Source organism: Globicephala melas, chromosome 2, assembly GCF_963455315.2.
Source record: "Globicephala melas chromosome 2, mGloMel1.2, whole genome shotgun sequence".
Classification (NCBI taxonomy): domain Eukaryota; kingdom Metazoa; phylum Chordata; class Mammalia; order Artiodactyla; family Delphinidae; genus Globicephala; species Globicephala melas.
The window spans coordinates 92052784-92067531 of NC_083315.2; the positions used below are offsets into that span (position 1 = coordinate 92052784).

General features: G+C 57.0%; 1 protein-coding gene across 2 annotated transcripts in view; it reads right to left on the reverse strand.

The window, feature by feature from the left end:
• Positions 1-79: 79 nt before the first annotated feature.
• Positions 80-14748, reverse strand: part of MAPKBP1 (mitogen-activated protein kinase binding protein 1) — a 52095-nt gene continuing 37426 nt past the window's right edge. Inside the window, exons 8-32 of one of the 2 annotated variants that reach the window (XM_060294438.1) lie at positions 14565-14747; positions 14322-14339; positions 13837-13997; positions 12868-13057; positions 12146-12292; positions 11757-11932; positions 10886-10977; positions 10494-10619; positions 10043-10113; positions 9750-9871; positions 9400-9475; positions 9178-9289; positions 8941-9004; positions 8545-8679; positions 8201-8337; positions 7941-7996; positions 6643-6879; positions 6004-6170; positions 5628-5773; positions 5309-5506; positions 5074-5158; positions 4494-4777; positions 3675-4271; positions 3150-3235; positions 80-2531 (exon numbers count right to left, since the gene is read on the reverse strand). In XM_060294438.1, coding sequence (XP_060150421.1) covers positions 2304-2531; positions 3150-3235; positions 3675-4271; positions 4494-4777; positions 5074-5158; positions 5309-5506; positions 5628-5773; positions 6004-6170; positions 6643-6879; positions 7941-7996; positions 8201-8337; positions 8545-8679; positions 8941-9004; positions 9178-9289; positions 9400-9475; positions 9750-9871; positions 10043-10113; positions 10494-10619; positions 10886-10977; positions 11757-11932; positions 12146-12292; positions 12868-13057; positions 13837-13997; positions 14322-14339; positions 14565-14747 — 3894 coding nt within the window. In that variant the 3' untranslated portion in view covers positions 80-2303. The remainder of the gene's footprint in view (positions 2532-3149; positions 3236-3674; positions 4272-4493; positions 4778-5073; positions 5159-5308; positions 5507-5627; positions 5774-6003; positions 6171-6642; positions 6880-7940; positions 7997-8200; positions 8338-8544; positions 8680-8940; positions 9005-9177; positions 9290-9399; positions 9476-9749; positions 9872-10042; positions 10114-10493; positions 10620-10885; positions 10978-11756; positions 11933-12145; positions 12293-12867; positions 13058-13836; positions 13998-14321; positions 14340-14564; position 14748) is intronic. The other variant, XM_030843013.2, reaches the window with a different exon arrangement.

A 14748-nucleotide genomic window follows, 5' to 3' on the forward strand; every position in this document is an offset into this window, starting at 1 on the left:
CAGCTTCCAACTGCCCACCCCCATACACCCCCAGGCGACCACATATTTTGTATCCACTCGGCGAGAAGCCGCGCCTCCTCTCGCCTGCCCCACTCGCTGGCAACCCAGGGTTAGCAAATGATTGTGTTTATTGACGAGTTCATACATCAGTACAAACGGCCATGTTAAAAACAGCCTCTGCCCTGTGAGACCTGGGGAGGAGGGAAGCGCCATGGCCTGGACAAAGTATAAAAGTTATAAATAAGGGGCTTTCAAAACCGGGTCAGGGCAGATCTGAACGGTGGCGGCAGTCGCCGGTGGCCTCAGACATGCAGAAGGGGGCGGGCGCCGGCCACGAGACCCCCCACCCGCACGCTGGGCTCGGGGTAGGGGAAGGGCGGCCACCTTCTCACAAACCTTGGCAGCAGTGTAGCGCCTTTTCCTCATGAGGGACAGACTGGCTGAGGGTGGCCAAGAACCCAGCTCAGAGGGCCAGGCCTGAACCCCATTTGCGGTGGACTGCGGCTGGTGTGCGGGTTAGGGGTACGGTGGGAGTGGATTTCTAACTCTGACAAGGGCAGCTGCAGCCCTCCCGGGGCCCACTCTCAGCTGTGAGAGTTCTTGGGCCAGGATTTCTTTGCACGTTGGCCAAGCAGGTGGTGGTAGTAGAGAAGAGTGAGGGTGAAATAGGTTTCACCTGTTCAGGTGACTGATGCAAACAGAGCTGCACACCCTTCAGAATCTAATTTCTTGCTATGCCTCCACCTACAGAGCCAGCAGAGCCCATAAAGAAATGGACTTCTGTGGCCTGGAGCTGTGGTAGAGCTGCCCTGACTTACCTGAGGCAGAGGAAGCAGTAGGGCCTAGAGACACATGTTCTTCACCCCAACTCTTCAACAACGGCTCCACTACTTGGTCCTACTCTACTTGCCCACTGTGCCCTAGCTCCTTCCCCTCACCCCTAAAACTGCCCTTATAATTCTAATCTATCCCCTGACCTCTGCCACTTACCTGTCCCACCTGCCACCTTTCCAGTGTGTCTCTTGGCCCCTGCTGCAGTCCCATGTGCCTCCCTCTCTTCAACCTCCAGTACCCAGTACCCCTGGGTGCCAGCACTGCCTTCGAGGCCATCTCACATCAGCTAGGCTGTGGACACTAAGAATCCAGATTTCAGGCTTAGTGTGTTCCTTCCCTTTTCATGTTCTGTGATAAGAGCCAGGTTGGTGAAGCTAGGGTGGGATGTGAGAGAAAACCAGGTACCCATCAGCCAGCCAAGTGCCCTACCAATGAACACTCAATGTGTGTGTGTGTATGTGTGTGTGTATGTGTGTGTGTATGTGTATGTTTAGATTTCACCTGGCCAAGGTCCTTAGAAGGTGGGCCAGCGCCCTGTAAACTATGAGGGAAGTTCCAACACAGACTTCTGACTGAGCATCACTCAGGATGCAAGGAGAAGGTGGCCTCGGCTCCAGGAGCCTACTGGGGACCAGGGCTGGAGGACAGGGAAGGCCAAGGGGCTGAGGGAAGGAGGCCAGGGCTTCATGTTTGCCCAGCAGAGGGCTTTACTGTCCTGCAGCAACGTCCCACAGCTGGCTCCACAGTTCCGGCCAGGAGAGAGGGGGCACAGGAAGAGACGTGCTAGGGCTCTCTTGGAGGGGGAACGGGAGTGGAATGTGGCGGCTCGGGCCTTGATATCAGCTCAAGCCTCCTGATGGCTGGGAGTGCTCCAGAGGGCCAGAGGGCTTTGCCTTTCTGAACTGCCAGCAAGTGGGGAAAACAACCCCTGCTCTGGCAGCCAGGGGAGTGCAGCTGGTATTGGATTGGGCGGGGGGCGGGGGGGGGGGACGGGGGGGGAGTGGAGGTAGAGGTGAAGCTCCGTTGTTGGCTAAAGGGCATGGATACCAGATCACCTCTCACCTCTACCCCACTGAATACCCTGTGTGTGCTCCACCCCAGGGAGCTGATCCCTGCAGTAATTTCAAATGGCTTCTCAGAAGGGAGGGCCAGCCTTTCCCGATTTCCCCCAGATGAGGAAGGCTGCCCTCCTACTCCTCACAGCACCAAGATGACAAAGGCCCAAGACCTACCCCTGCGTGAGCCACTGGAGGGGCTGTGGAGGCAGGAGTTCCAAGAAAGTGAGGCAACAGTCAGGGAAATAAATTAATAAATACAGGGACCCCATGAGGAACAGCTGGGAAAGCTGCTTCCCCTCTGAGCACTGATCCCTGCTATCCACTCCAAGCAACACCACAGGTTTTGGTGAGTGGAGGAGGGGCTGCAGTTTGGAATCGAGGGAGCATTCACTTGGGACAGGCTTCTGGAACTCAGAGTCTGCGTTCCATGCGCCGCTCCACGGCTCGAAGCAGCAGCTCTGAGTATTGCTCCAGCAGGGCCTGTGTCTGCTCGGCGCCCGCGGTCCCAGGGCTCCCGCCTGGGCTGGACAACACGGCCCCGGCCAGGGCCTCTAGCTCCTGCCGCACGGAGGAGAAGGTGTTTCTGAGGAGCTGGGTGATGCGACTTTGCTCTGCTGAGGGTGTCTTGCAGCTGGCCACCTGCAACAGGACCCCGGAAGTGAGGGGGAGGAACAGTGGAGGGGACTGTCAATGGATATAGAAAAGGGAGGGGCCCTGCCGGTGTCCAGCCTGCCCCAAAGAAGGGACTGCATGCCCTGCTAGGTGTGGCTGCGAGTTGCACACTCCAAGACCAGCAAGTATGACCCGAGGCTAGGGGACGGAGGCAGACCCTGGGGGTGACTGTCAGGTCTGGCACCATCTACATCTTGTTAGCAACTCCTCTTTCAAATCTTGGCCCCTGCTGGACTGTCCCCTATGTTTAGGGTGGCCAAGTCAGTTCTGAATATGAAAAGGGATACTATTAATAATTATACTTGGACAACAGGCACAGGCTGCATGGTCCTAAGCAAACTAAGACATGTGGGCTCTCTACACCTCACCCTCCTGTCTGAGGATGTCTCCAGCTGTTAGCCAGAAATGACCCATACGTGCTCAGTTCACAAGGCCTGGCCTGGCTTCTAACCCACTCACCTACTCAGAATGTTCCTAGTTGCTCCACCCACCCATCGGTGGAAGAGCCTTATCATTATGTTCCAGATACTCAGCTAGCACTCCTCACCTGCTCTGTCTTCCCGCCGGGGGGTACCCAACACGTACCAAGTGGTAGAGCTGCACGGCCTGGCGCACACTGCCCTGTAGCTCTGCCACAAGCTGTTCGCACTGCTCCAGGCTCACGGCTGGTTCTGGGAGGGACAGACAGCTCAGTAAGACCCAGCAAAGCTGCTCCTTCAGGCCTCCCCACCCAGGGGTCACTCAGAGGAAGAGAGGCCTACCCCCACCCCACCCAGCATCGCACGCCCTCAGTCCCTTCCTCTTGCCTCCTTCCTTCCCGACACCCTCCCAACACCACCCAGGAAACAAGGTCCAGAGGAAAGGGCCAGCTCCAGCTCCAGTCCCAGGGGCCGGAAGGCACCGAAGGGGCAAGTGGGTCACAGGGAGATCATGAAGGTCGGCAGGAGTGTCTCACCATCAGGGGTGTGACTTAATGGACCGAAACAGGAGCAGACAGGACAAAATACGCCAGAGGCTGGATGCACAGAAATGGGATGGAGCCAGAGACTGGCCAACAGACACGGGAGAGAGAGGACGGGGCAGGAGATGAGAGCTGGGAGCTGTGCACACCTGAGTCCCGGCTCTGGGCTGCCCCTGGCCTGGTGCGTTCCACAGGGCTGGGAGTCTTCTCAGGGGGTGGGGACTGCAGGCTCTCAGGGCCTCGGAGGAGGATGCTGACCGGCAGCTGCTGGGCACGGGGACTGTTGGGCCCAGGCTGAGCCTGGCCCTCGGTCCTAGGCTTGGGAGTGGCACCCTCCCCCAAACAGGCCCGTCTCTCAGATGTACTGTGAGCCTTCGCTAGGCCCACTGGGGGGCCAGGCTGTTCTGCCTCACCAGGGGCCTGGCCCTTGGTAGCAGGTGAGAATGTGGCCAGGGTAGGGCGATCAGGCAGTGGCTTTGGGATATCCAGGACCAGGTGAGCCCGGCTGGGCAAGGCCAGCTTGCTGAGTGGCGAGACTCGGATGGGGGCAGGAGCTTGAGGTTCGGCAGCCAGGCCCAGGTTCTCCCCAACAGAGATGCTGCGGGATATCTTGGCCATGGAACTGGTGGTGGGGTTCCGGTAGGAGTGGGGCTGAGACAGACGGCTGTCAGCTTGGGGCAGGGAGCACAGGCGCTCCTGGGCCTCCATCTCCTGTAAGAGCAACGGGCCTGGTGGAGGGGCCTCATCTGCAGGGGAGACAGAGACATATACAGGTCAGGTGGTGAGGACGGCGTCCCGGGTGCTAAGGCTCAACTCTCCAGGAGCTGCTGTGCCCTGCACATACCCACTAAGGGGCTCCCACTGGCAAGCACAGTGACACATCAGGGCCACGTGAGGCCACCTTCCTCTAGCACGCCCATGGGCTCCACGCTCCCCACACCTAGAGCTGAGCCCCCCAGGCTCCTCACCCTGTGGCACCAGACTCTGCACCGACTGGGCTTTCTGGAGTCCACCTGAGGCGCTGGCTGTGGCCACTCTCTTGGGGGCCCAGCTACTGTCCCGGTTGAGACGGCGTCGTGGCAACAGCACAGGGGCTGCCTGCTGGGGGCCAGGGTTCCCGAGGGAAGGCCCCGCCTCCGGGGGTGCTCCTGGAGGATTGGCACCACTGCCTCTCAGCTGCTCGCCAGAAGCCTGCGGCACCTGGGCTGGCCTCGATGTCATTGCCAGGCTTGAGGAAGATGGGGATGGTTCCCTAGGGAGGAAATGTGGAAGAAGGCCCAGAGGAGGCTCAGGGCTCCTCCCTGCCAAGACGGGGAGAAGCTCTCACAGCACTAACGAGGCACTAGGAGAGAAGGGTGGGCACAAAGCCAGCCAGGACAGCTGTCCCAAAACTTGGAGTGCACAGTGCTGCTGGGCATGGAAGACAGAGCCTTGGAGAGAAGAGGGCTGCAGGCTGCCCCAGGCGCAGGGCTGACCCTATTGGGAGCACTGCGAGGTTAGGAGAGCTAGAGCTCCTTGTAGGAAAGTGAGCTGCTGTGGGGACAGTACCTGAGTGCGGGGCTCTGCACTTGCAACAGGAATCGTGAGGAGATGCTCCGAGACTCTGTCCGCTCTGGTACCCGGACTGGGCCCCCTGCCAGGGTGACAGAAATCAGGGGCTGAAGCAAGCTCTTGCCCAGACTCTGCCTCCCCTAGAAGGCAGCCCCCGGGCATGGCCTGCCCTTGGACCCTCAGCGGGGCAAGGGGAAAGAAGGGTAGATTGCGGTGACCAATGTGACCACACCTGGAGCAGCCCCATTGGCCAGAGTCTCAAAGTGCTGTTTTAGAAACTGCTCCTGGTCCGGGGTATGGGGGCTGCCTTCCTGCACCCCGTAGGGGCCAGTGCCTCCCTCCTCTTCCTCCTCTTCCTCATCACCCTCGGCTGGCTCTTCAAGGTCTGAGGAAATGCCATCCACACTCAGGGGCTCCGTGCTCTCGGAGTCTGGATGTGGGGGAGGGGGAGAGAAGCATCACGCTGCAACCCTCTGTCGCCAGAGCCTCCACTCCCACCTCAGTCCACTGACCCGCGTGGTCCCGGCCCTCCCTCAGGGCTGCAGCCTCACCTTCATTGGGATGCTCAGGGCTGGAAAGGCGACTGCTGCTGAAGTCCACGGAGCAGGCACTATCAGGGCTGTGCTTCTCTGAGCCCCTGCTGCCGGCGTACACTCTTCCCAGGCTCCCTCGGGCTGGTGCCTGCACCTGGAACTCACTGCCAGAAAGGCCAAGAGGGGAAAGAGGAGGCAGTGAGCAATGGTGAGCAGCAGCCCCACTGGACCCCTGCCTTCCTTCTGCCCCACCCGTGAGCAGGACTGGGGATGAGGCAGTGGTGGGCAAGCCCTGAGTGCCTGGGGCCAGCCCCCCACCCAAATACAGAACCCTCGGAGGGAAGGGAAGAAGAGGCGGGTGGTGCATGGCCCCAGAAGTCTGCAGGACCCTTGCCTGGTATCCAGGGTGGGGCTGTCACTCGGCTCCGGGTAGACAATACCGTCTTCGATGGGTGCAGGCTCCAGTTCTTGGGCAAAGACCCCTTCATCTTGGGACAACAATCGGATAATGTGGGGGCAGGAACAGGGTTGGGAAGCCTGAGGCCGGGGGCGCTTTTCATTCTGGAAACACACAAAGGGAAACACACATTCTGGAAACATCACTGGGGTTGCTGACGTGAGTGAGGGTCTGGGAGAGGAGGTGGAGGTGGGCAAGGATCCAGGGGGCACCAATTCTGGGGGAAGCTCCGACTCTGAGGACAGACACCGAAAAGCCAGGCTGGGTTCCAACTAGTGTTCTTGAGCTTCTGGAAGAACTACATTAGCACTCTGGGCTGCCAACCTCCAGCCACCACTTCATATCATGAGCCCTCCAAGGAACCCAGCCCAGGACAAAGGTTACCCTTTGCTTCCGCACCCCAAGCACCGTACCGCACAGCCTAGCCAGCCCCACCTGACTTTGCAGCTCAGGTTACCCATGTCCCACAGAGGCAGAGCAAGCACAGCTGGACCAATGCTCAGGCCCCAGCTGCTGGCACAAGGCTGGCTAAAGCTGCTTGGAGATCTCTAGTTCGCTGGGAGAAAGCGGGCTCACCTGGCTAGCATGTGAGGTCTCAGGGGCCTGCCGACCATGCTTCCCAGGACCTGAAGGGCTCACAGCCGGAGAGTCCTGGCTAGGGCCCCGAGGAGTTGGGGCCAGCGCCTCCAGCTGCCGCAGGTCCAGCATGGAGCGAACACTCAGCTCCACGCCTGGCTGAGCCCAGCGCCCCCTTCTTCTGGGTCCTTGGTTGGCTGCAGGAGCTGGATCCAGGAACTCCTCTGTCTCCTGTGCCTGGTGTGGGGAGGGGGTAGGAGAGGAATAACAGTAACAATCAGTAACAACAGTCTTAGCAAACACTCACACGTCACCTACTGTGTGCCAGGCACTTTACACGTATTAGTTCATTTAATCCTCACAACCACCTTATGAAGGAGGTACTACCATTCGCCTCACACGTACAGATGGGAAAACTGAAGCACAGAGGCCTTAAGTAACTTGTCCAAGTCCCAGAGACAGTCTGCCTGCAGGTTACAGCTCAGGTAGTCTGGCTCCAGAGTTCAGGCTCTCAGCTTCACTCTCTGTCCTGTCCTAGAGGACCTTCTGGTCTTCATCCTCACCGGTGTCATGGACACCTCAGAGCTGGGAGTCTCTAAGAGGCCCCCACTCTGAGGACAGCCCCAAGTCCATTCACAGCACCAAGGACAAACCAATGGCCCCAGCCTGAGACACATGGCCTGGTCAGAAGGCACCAGACACCACACCACCATCATCCCATGAAACTGCTGCTGACAATGAAAGGTGCTGGAGCTTGAAACCCTGACGCGGGACAAGGGAAGGCTGGGCAGCCTCTGCAAGCCTTCATCCTCCTCCCGGCCACCCTGAAGTTGCCCCTCAGCTACTGGTCCTCTTAAGGCCTTTTCCCTCTAACTCTTCTGGAAGTCCTGAGCTTCTCTCTTCACCTGGGTCTTCAGAACTACAGTTTCTCCAGATTTCAGTTCTTTGGCCCTTTGACTTCCTTGCAATTTCCTTGTAACCATTCGGCTTAGACCCCTTTTCTACTCCCCACCTCAACACGTTCTTTGTTTACTCCCAGGCCCCCAGGAGGCTGAACAAGCGGAGTACTTCCCCTAGTGGTGACTAATCCTTGCAGGCCACAGGGAGGAAATACCTGGACTTCGTCACCCCTCACCTGGAACCAGCCCAGAGGCTCGAGCTCCCCTTCCTTGGACACAAGGGGTGGAGCACGTGGGCAGACCCCATGCCCAAATGCCTCCCCAGGTGCAGAGAGCCCTGCTTTCACCGTCCTTCACTTCTGGTAACCGTGCAAGGACATTTTAACGACGGTGACTCACCCGACTCATCTCCCAGTGGGACAGGCTTCGGGGCAGGGCCGCGCTGGGCACCGAGGCTAGACAGAGACCGGCAGTCAGAGAGAGTTTCGTGCCCACCCCCCGTGCAGCGCTGGTCCCACAGCAGCCCACGCCCTACGAGGCTACGACAATGCTCCAGTTTCCTCAGCTCACACTGCTCTCACCCCCGCAGCCCCCGAAAGGGCACATCTAGCCACTGCACCAACTGGCGCCTGTCTGGCCCACATCAGACTTCCACAGACCTGGCTCTTTCTTGGTACCCTTGGCAAGGATGGGCAGAGCTAGAAGTTCTTCTTCTTCAGTGCCCTCGTCTTCTCCCTCCTTGTCACTGTCTGATGAGAGAGCTAGTCCAGGAGATAGCATCGATGGGGCCTCATGCCTGAGTCCAAGACAAGGAAGGTCAAGGGGAGGGGAGACTCAATAGGGGAAGAGGCCAACATCCTGGGCGTTCGTGTGAGAAACAGGTATTGGGAGATACAGAGTTTCTGAATGGCGGGTCCAGAGCAAGGAGGAGGAACCGTGCCACCACAGCGAGCAGTCTGGATGCCCACCCACCGCTTGTCCATCCCCCACACTCTGTTCTCACCGGTTGGGCCCAGCAGCCCTTTGGGGAGAGGACGGTCCTTGCTGCTTGCCCCCCCGCTGGTGCTGCCGCAGCTCGGCCAGACGCTGCCTCATGCCGATGGTCATCTCAGAGCTCAGGCGCCACACGAATATGCAGCTGGGGGAGGGCCACAGAGGTGGGTGAGGGAGGGGTAGGTAGGTAGGTAGGTCTCTGTGGGTGGTGACACCGCTAGTACCCCTTTCTCCACAGGCTGGCAAGGAGACCAGAGCCACCCTCCAGTGCCAGGTCAGGCCCAGCCAATATCCCTGTTCAGCCCTACTTCCCAAGACATCACTGAGTCGAAGAGAGGGGAGGGACAGGGTGTGTTTGTGGCACAGAGGAAGAATCTATGTCTCAGGGAAGCTGGCTTCTGCTCACCTGTCCCCTGACACAGAGATGAGATGTTTGCAGTCATTACTAAATTTCATGCCAGTGACAATCTCTGTGAAGAACAAAGAATACGGCCTATGAGCCCCCCTGAAGTCCCAGCCAAGTGTCTGTCCCAACACACAGGGAGTTAGCTAGAGGGGAGGGACAGACAGTTCTGCTGGGACCCAGGAAACTAAAGGAAGAAAGAGGAAAGTTCCAGGGAGAGAGTATCAGGGCTACACTCACCTGAGTGGCCAAACATGGTAGCCACACACTCGCCTGAGGAGAAGTCAAAAATGGAAAGGTTCTTGTCGGAACAGCTGGTAGCAATGTAGATCCCTGAGGGGTCTGTCTGCACCTGAGGAGTGGGACATACAGCTAGACGAGGACAGGAAGCACCAGTCCCTCTCCACCCAGCACCCCGTTCTCCCGTTCTCTAGCCCAACGCCCATCCTACTGGGCCCTTACCTTAATCAGAGTGCCATCCTCACCCTGCGACCCTTTAAACAGCTTCTTCTGCTTCCCGCTGCTGATGTTAAAGATCCTGTGGAGAAACACACTCATTCACATGAGGAGGAGGTCACGGTCACTTGGGTGGCAGCAAAGCCAGCATTCACCCGCAGCTCTGTTCTCTCTGGAAGCCACTCCCCAACACCAAAGGGGCTACCACCTCTTGGGTGAGGCAAAGTGCTCATGCTGTAGGCTCAAGGGGGCACAAAGTCCTGGACAAAAAGATAGACACAGGGCTAAGCTGCCTAGAGCTGACCCCCTCGGGCACGAAGGAATGTGGTCAGATGGTCTGCGAAAGGGATGCCCACCGAATATTTCGATCCTGGCAGCCGATGGCTGTGTACTTCCAGCTGGGCTCCACATCCATGTCATAGAGGGTCGTCTTCCGTACCACGTGGTGTGTCCGTGTAAACTGTACTCCATCTCCAGACTGCAGGGGTGGAGCATGAGGGCAGACCCCACGCCCAAATGCCTCACCAGACCCAGAGAGCCTTGCTTTTGCCGCCCTTCACCTCTCGTAACCTCAGGTAGGGGAATCGTAGCGACCCCACGCCCCACCCTCAAACCCATTGCCCCATTCAGGGACACCCAGTAACCTCACCTTCTGTGCAGTGCGGAAGTAGATGCTCTTGTCTGCTCCACAGCTTATCATGCGGACTTGCCCATCGCTGGCTATGGAGGAAGGAGGCCTAGCTATTCCCACTGCTCTCACCACAAGCAGGCCAGCCTTCCCTCTGCTTCCCTCCCCATATTCCCTCTATGGAGCTACTCTATAAGGCTGAGACAACCAATTAAACCAGGATGCTTCCCTCCAAACCTAGGCCTTCTTTTCCCCCCATTCTCAGCCAACCTGGTTGCTCAGGGTCCCCTGGACTAAGAGTCTATATTCCACCTGTCTTCCCATCCAGCCCCGGGCCGGCCAGCTGCTGTCCCACATGCCACTGTGACGGGCATACCCTTCTCATGGAGGCAGGACGCAGGTGGCAGTGGGGGGGGCAGGGGAGATATCGGTAGTAGGCAGAAGAATGTATTTCAATTGCCCTGCCCCCTACCTGCAAACTTGACAGCTGTGATGGAGGATGAGTGCTCGTCCAACGTCTGCTGTAGGCTGTACTCCCGTCCAGCATCCAACACATGGATCAGCCGGTCCCGGCTTGCTGATGCTAGGAGCTTCAGACCTGGGATTGGAAGAACTCCATCAGCCCACGAGTGCCCAGAGCAGGCCCCTATCTGGGTCCAGCAAAAAGGAACTGAGCCCCATATCCCTAAGCCAAGAGAACCACAGAGAAGGGATAGAGCTGTCCTCCTCTAAACCTGCAATGACACCAAATGAGTCAAAGGATTCTCAGTCCCACATCCAACAGCGAGGATAGAGGTAAGTGGCACTGGCAGGATTGGAGGAGCCCTGTGCCATTCTGGGCTGGGTACCAGGCATCCACTTTACCTGTGTCTGGCTTAGAGTACTCCAGGCATAGAATTTCTGAGTCATGGGCATCCACCTTCAGCATCTCATTTAGGGACTGTAGTTCATGCACCCTGCAAAGATGAGGAGAGGAGGGAGGGGGTCACTGCCAGGCTGCAGGAGGAGAGACTCACTCTGCTTCCTCTGCTACGTCCTCTCCCCTGACCTTTTTGAAAGCTTATTTTTTATTTTTGAACTTTCAGGTTAGAGAAAAGTTGCAATGAGTACAGAGGGCTTCCATATTTCCCTTACCCAGCTTTCCCTAACGTTAACGCCTTACGTAACAACAGTCCGGTTGCCAGAACCAGGAAACTTACGTTGGTATAATACTATGAACGTAAAGGCTTTATTTGAATTACACCAGTTTCGCCACATCCTTTTTCTGGATCCAGGATCCTACCCAGAGCCCAAACTGCACTGAGTTGTTATTTCTCTTCAGTCTCCAGTTCAAAGACTGGAGTCTTCAGTCTTTGCTTACCTTTCATAACCTCGACACTTTGGAAGAGCACTGATGCTCTGTCATACGTACCTCAATTTGAGTTGGTCTGTCGTTTTCTCATGACAGGACTGAGTTTTCTGCATTTTTGGCAAGAATACCACAGAAAAAAATGCTATGTCCTTCTTAGTGCACCATTATGGGCTTTGTGATGTTGATATGAGGATGTTAAGCCTGATTACTTGATTAGGATGGTTTCTGCTGGGCTTCTTCACTATAATTATCCTTCCCTTGTATATGAATATCTTTTCCCCAATCTTTTAGAGCCAAACTTTTCAAAAGCTCTATCCCTGGGGACTAACTCCCCCAGCCCAGACCATGAGAGGCAGGCAGTACCCATTCCAGACCTGGCATTACCTGAGTGTGCCCACACGGTCCCCTGAAGCGAGATGCTGTCCGTTGGGGCTGATACACACAGAGCGAATGCCCACTCGGGGATCCATCAGGGACCCATCAGCTTTGTCTCCCCCGGGCAGCTCAGTGTCCAGCAGGGCCTGAGTGTTCCCATCCACATAGATGATCTTAATGAGGTCCTAGTGGAGCAGGTCAGGAGAAGTGGATAAGGCAGGCCTGACCCAGTACAGAAGCAAGGGGAGAGGAATGCTGGACAAGACAAAGCCTTGGCTCGCAGGGGCCGGCCAAATAAGAGCCGGAAGATCAGGGTCTGGGGACCCAGTTCCCGAGAAGGCGGTGTGAAGGCGAAGGGACGTGGGTGCTAGGCATGGAGTGGGGGCCCCATGGCTCACATTGCTGAGGATGTTTCGGTGCAGGGTGGAGCCATGCACCCCAGAGCTCTCTGTGTTCCACAGGCGGATAGTGTTGTCAGAAGAACAGGTGATAAAGGAACAGGGGGGCAGGCAGGCCTGGTTACTGTCCTTCACTTCGGGGTAGACCTGAAGGGGCAGAGGGAACAAAGTCAGAGCTCCAATTAGGGAGCAGTCCCTCGCCTGCCCACAGAGATGGAAGGGAATGACATTAGGAGCTGATGCTGGCCAAGGCTTAGCCCACTGTCTGTCCTATGGTAAGCAAGCCGTAACTATTAGATACTCTTCAGATCACTGCGGGAAAGTACATTAACCAAGCATCTCCCATGTACCAGGAACTCTTCTATGTTTCCCACTCACATTATTTCACTTAATGCTTAAAACAATTAGATGAATCAGGTACATCATTTCACCACGGAGGAAATGAGGCTCGGTCAAGTTCAGTAACTCATCCGAGATCACCCAGCCCAGGACAAGGCAAAGCTAAGGATGGACGGGGACACATTGGAAGAAGCCTGAGACATATAAGCACGAAAATTCAAGCTCAACCCTCAGGACCCATCTGAAGGTATGTGGACACACAGGGATGTTGCTGGAGAAGTGAGGAGGCAGCGGGAACATAACGTTCTACCTGGGGATCCCCACTTTCTGTCCTCACAGTGGTGCCCCGGCAAACCGGGTCAGTCTCGAGTCAGCCCACCTACCTCCACACTCCAGACGCAGGAGGAATGATACAGAGCCGAGTACACCTTGCCCACTTTCTTGGGGTCCCTCACGTCCCAAACGTAAATGCTGTGGTCGTTGTATACACAAGACAGCCACTGATTAGTAGGATCAAAGGTCAAGGCAATGGTGTCTGGATACCTGGCATTCGCCACTCCAGAGAAGAGGCGACTGTAGGGAAGAGGACAGAGCAAACTGGTGAGTGAGGGGCTGACGAAATGAGGGATTGAGGGGAATGAAGACAGAAGCCCACCCATAAAGGAAGGAGCAGAGCACGGGAGCCCTCTCCAGATCCGCAGGTTTGGAAGCAGCTGCTTGAGAGGAAAAAGCTGCCTCTGACAGCTCTCAGCTCGGAGCTGATCCAGCACTAGCTGCTGGGCCATGGTGCTCTCCTGATGAACACAAACGAGGTCACAGAACACCAACGTGAGACAAGGTAACTCTGTGGTCATGACGGAGTGAAACAAAAACAAGACCACTCTGTAGTGGTGTCTGAGACAGATAAAAATAAGATCACTGTACAAACCACAAAAGTGACCAAACATCACCGTTTTCCATCTTTCAGGACTGACTGCAACTTCTTTACCAATTACAGCTTTAGCTCCATACCTTTCCTTCCACCTTTCAAATAAAATTAAAGGTCCAATTGTAGAACTGCCCCCACTTCCTCACAGCACCCAACCAGAGCAAAACTTCAGTCCCTGGAACCAATCCTAAAATCATCTAACACAAGCCCAAATCTGACACTAAGCCCCTCCTAACGCCTACATACTGAGACACTCCACGGTCCCCCACAGTGCGCCGTGTACCAATAAAGCCACATTTGTGTGTGTGCAGAGATGTTCCTGTAATCTTTGGGGGTATCGATACACCCTTCATCTTACACGGGCAAGGAAGGCTGGGTGCGGAGTAAGGCTCTGAAATGGAGGCAGGGGGCCCACACAGCTCACCTGGCCTCTGTGACACTGGCTATGTCTGTCCCCAGGGCATGGGGCCGGGGCAGGGTGCTGAGGAAGTGCAGGTTAGAGGGGTTGAAGAGGCGCACGGTGCCATCAGCGCAGCCACAGAAGATGTAGTCCTGGCTCACAGAGATGCAGTAGGCCACGGTGGTCTGCAGGCAGAGGGGCTCAAGTCAGCATGGCCACCCGCTCAACCCCTCCTCAACAGTCACCTGCCAAGAGGAGACACCAGCCAAGGCAGGGGGCGAGGGGAAAGCAGCCCAGCTGCTCTGGCCCGAGCCCCTCAGCTGTTATCTAGAGACGCCCCGCCCTCCAGCAGCTGGCGGCAGAGGGCTCACAGCCACGTGCAGATGGGGGATGGGAGTCCGGGAGCCTTCTAAGGCACTAGAGGTTTTGGCAAAGAGGACAAAATAGGAAAAGCCCAGCAAAGAGAAAGGAACAGCATGAGAAAGAGAGGAGAGTCTAGCACCACTTACTGTGAAGCTGTCTGTGTTCTGAGCAGAAGAGGAAAGCAGGGAAAGAAAGACAGAAAGAGCAGGGAGGAGGCAGTTACACAGATCTGCTTGGGCTGGAACTGGGCCAAGCTCTGGCTCCCTCAAGCCTCTTCCTCCTGGGGTCCCCTCTTGCATGCAGGGCCCAGCCCCTGTACGGACAGTCCTCCCCTGAGCTGAGACGCGGGCAGCCCCACCCACCCCACCCACTGGGACAGAGGTACTTACTCTCAGCTCCACCCACTTATCCAAGAGCCTCCGATCACTGAACTCGCACAGCAGCCCTGAGGACGTGATGCAGAAGGTGCTGTCCGCCTTCCTGCCTCGGCCACAGGCCACATCGGTGAACAGGTTGTTCCGCAGCTCCCCCAGCAGCCCGGAGCGGCCCAGCAGGGGCACGGTGGCATTCACC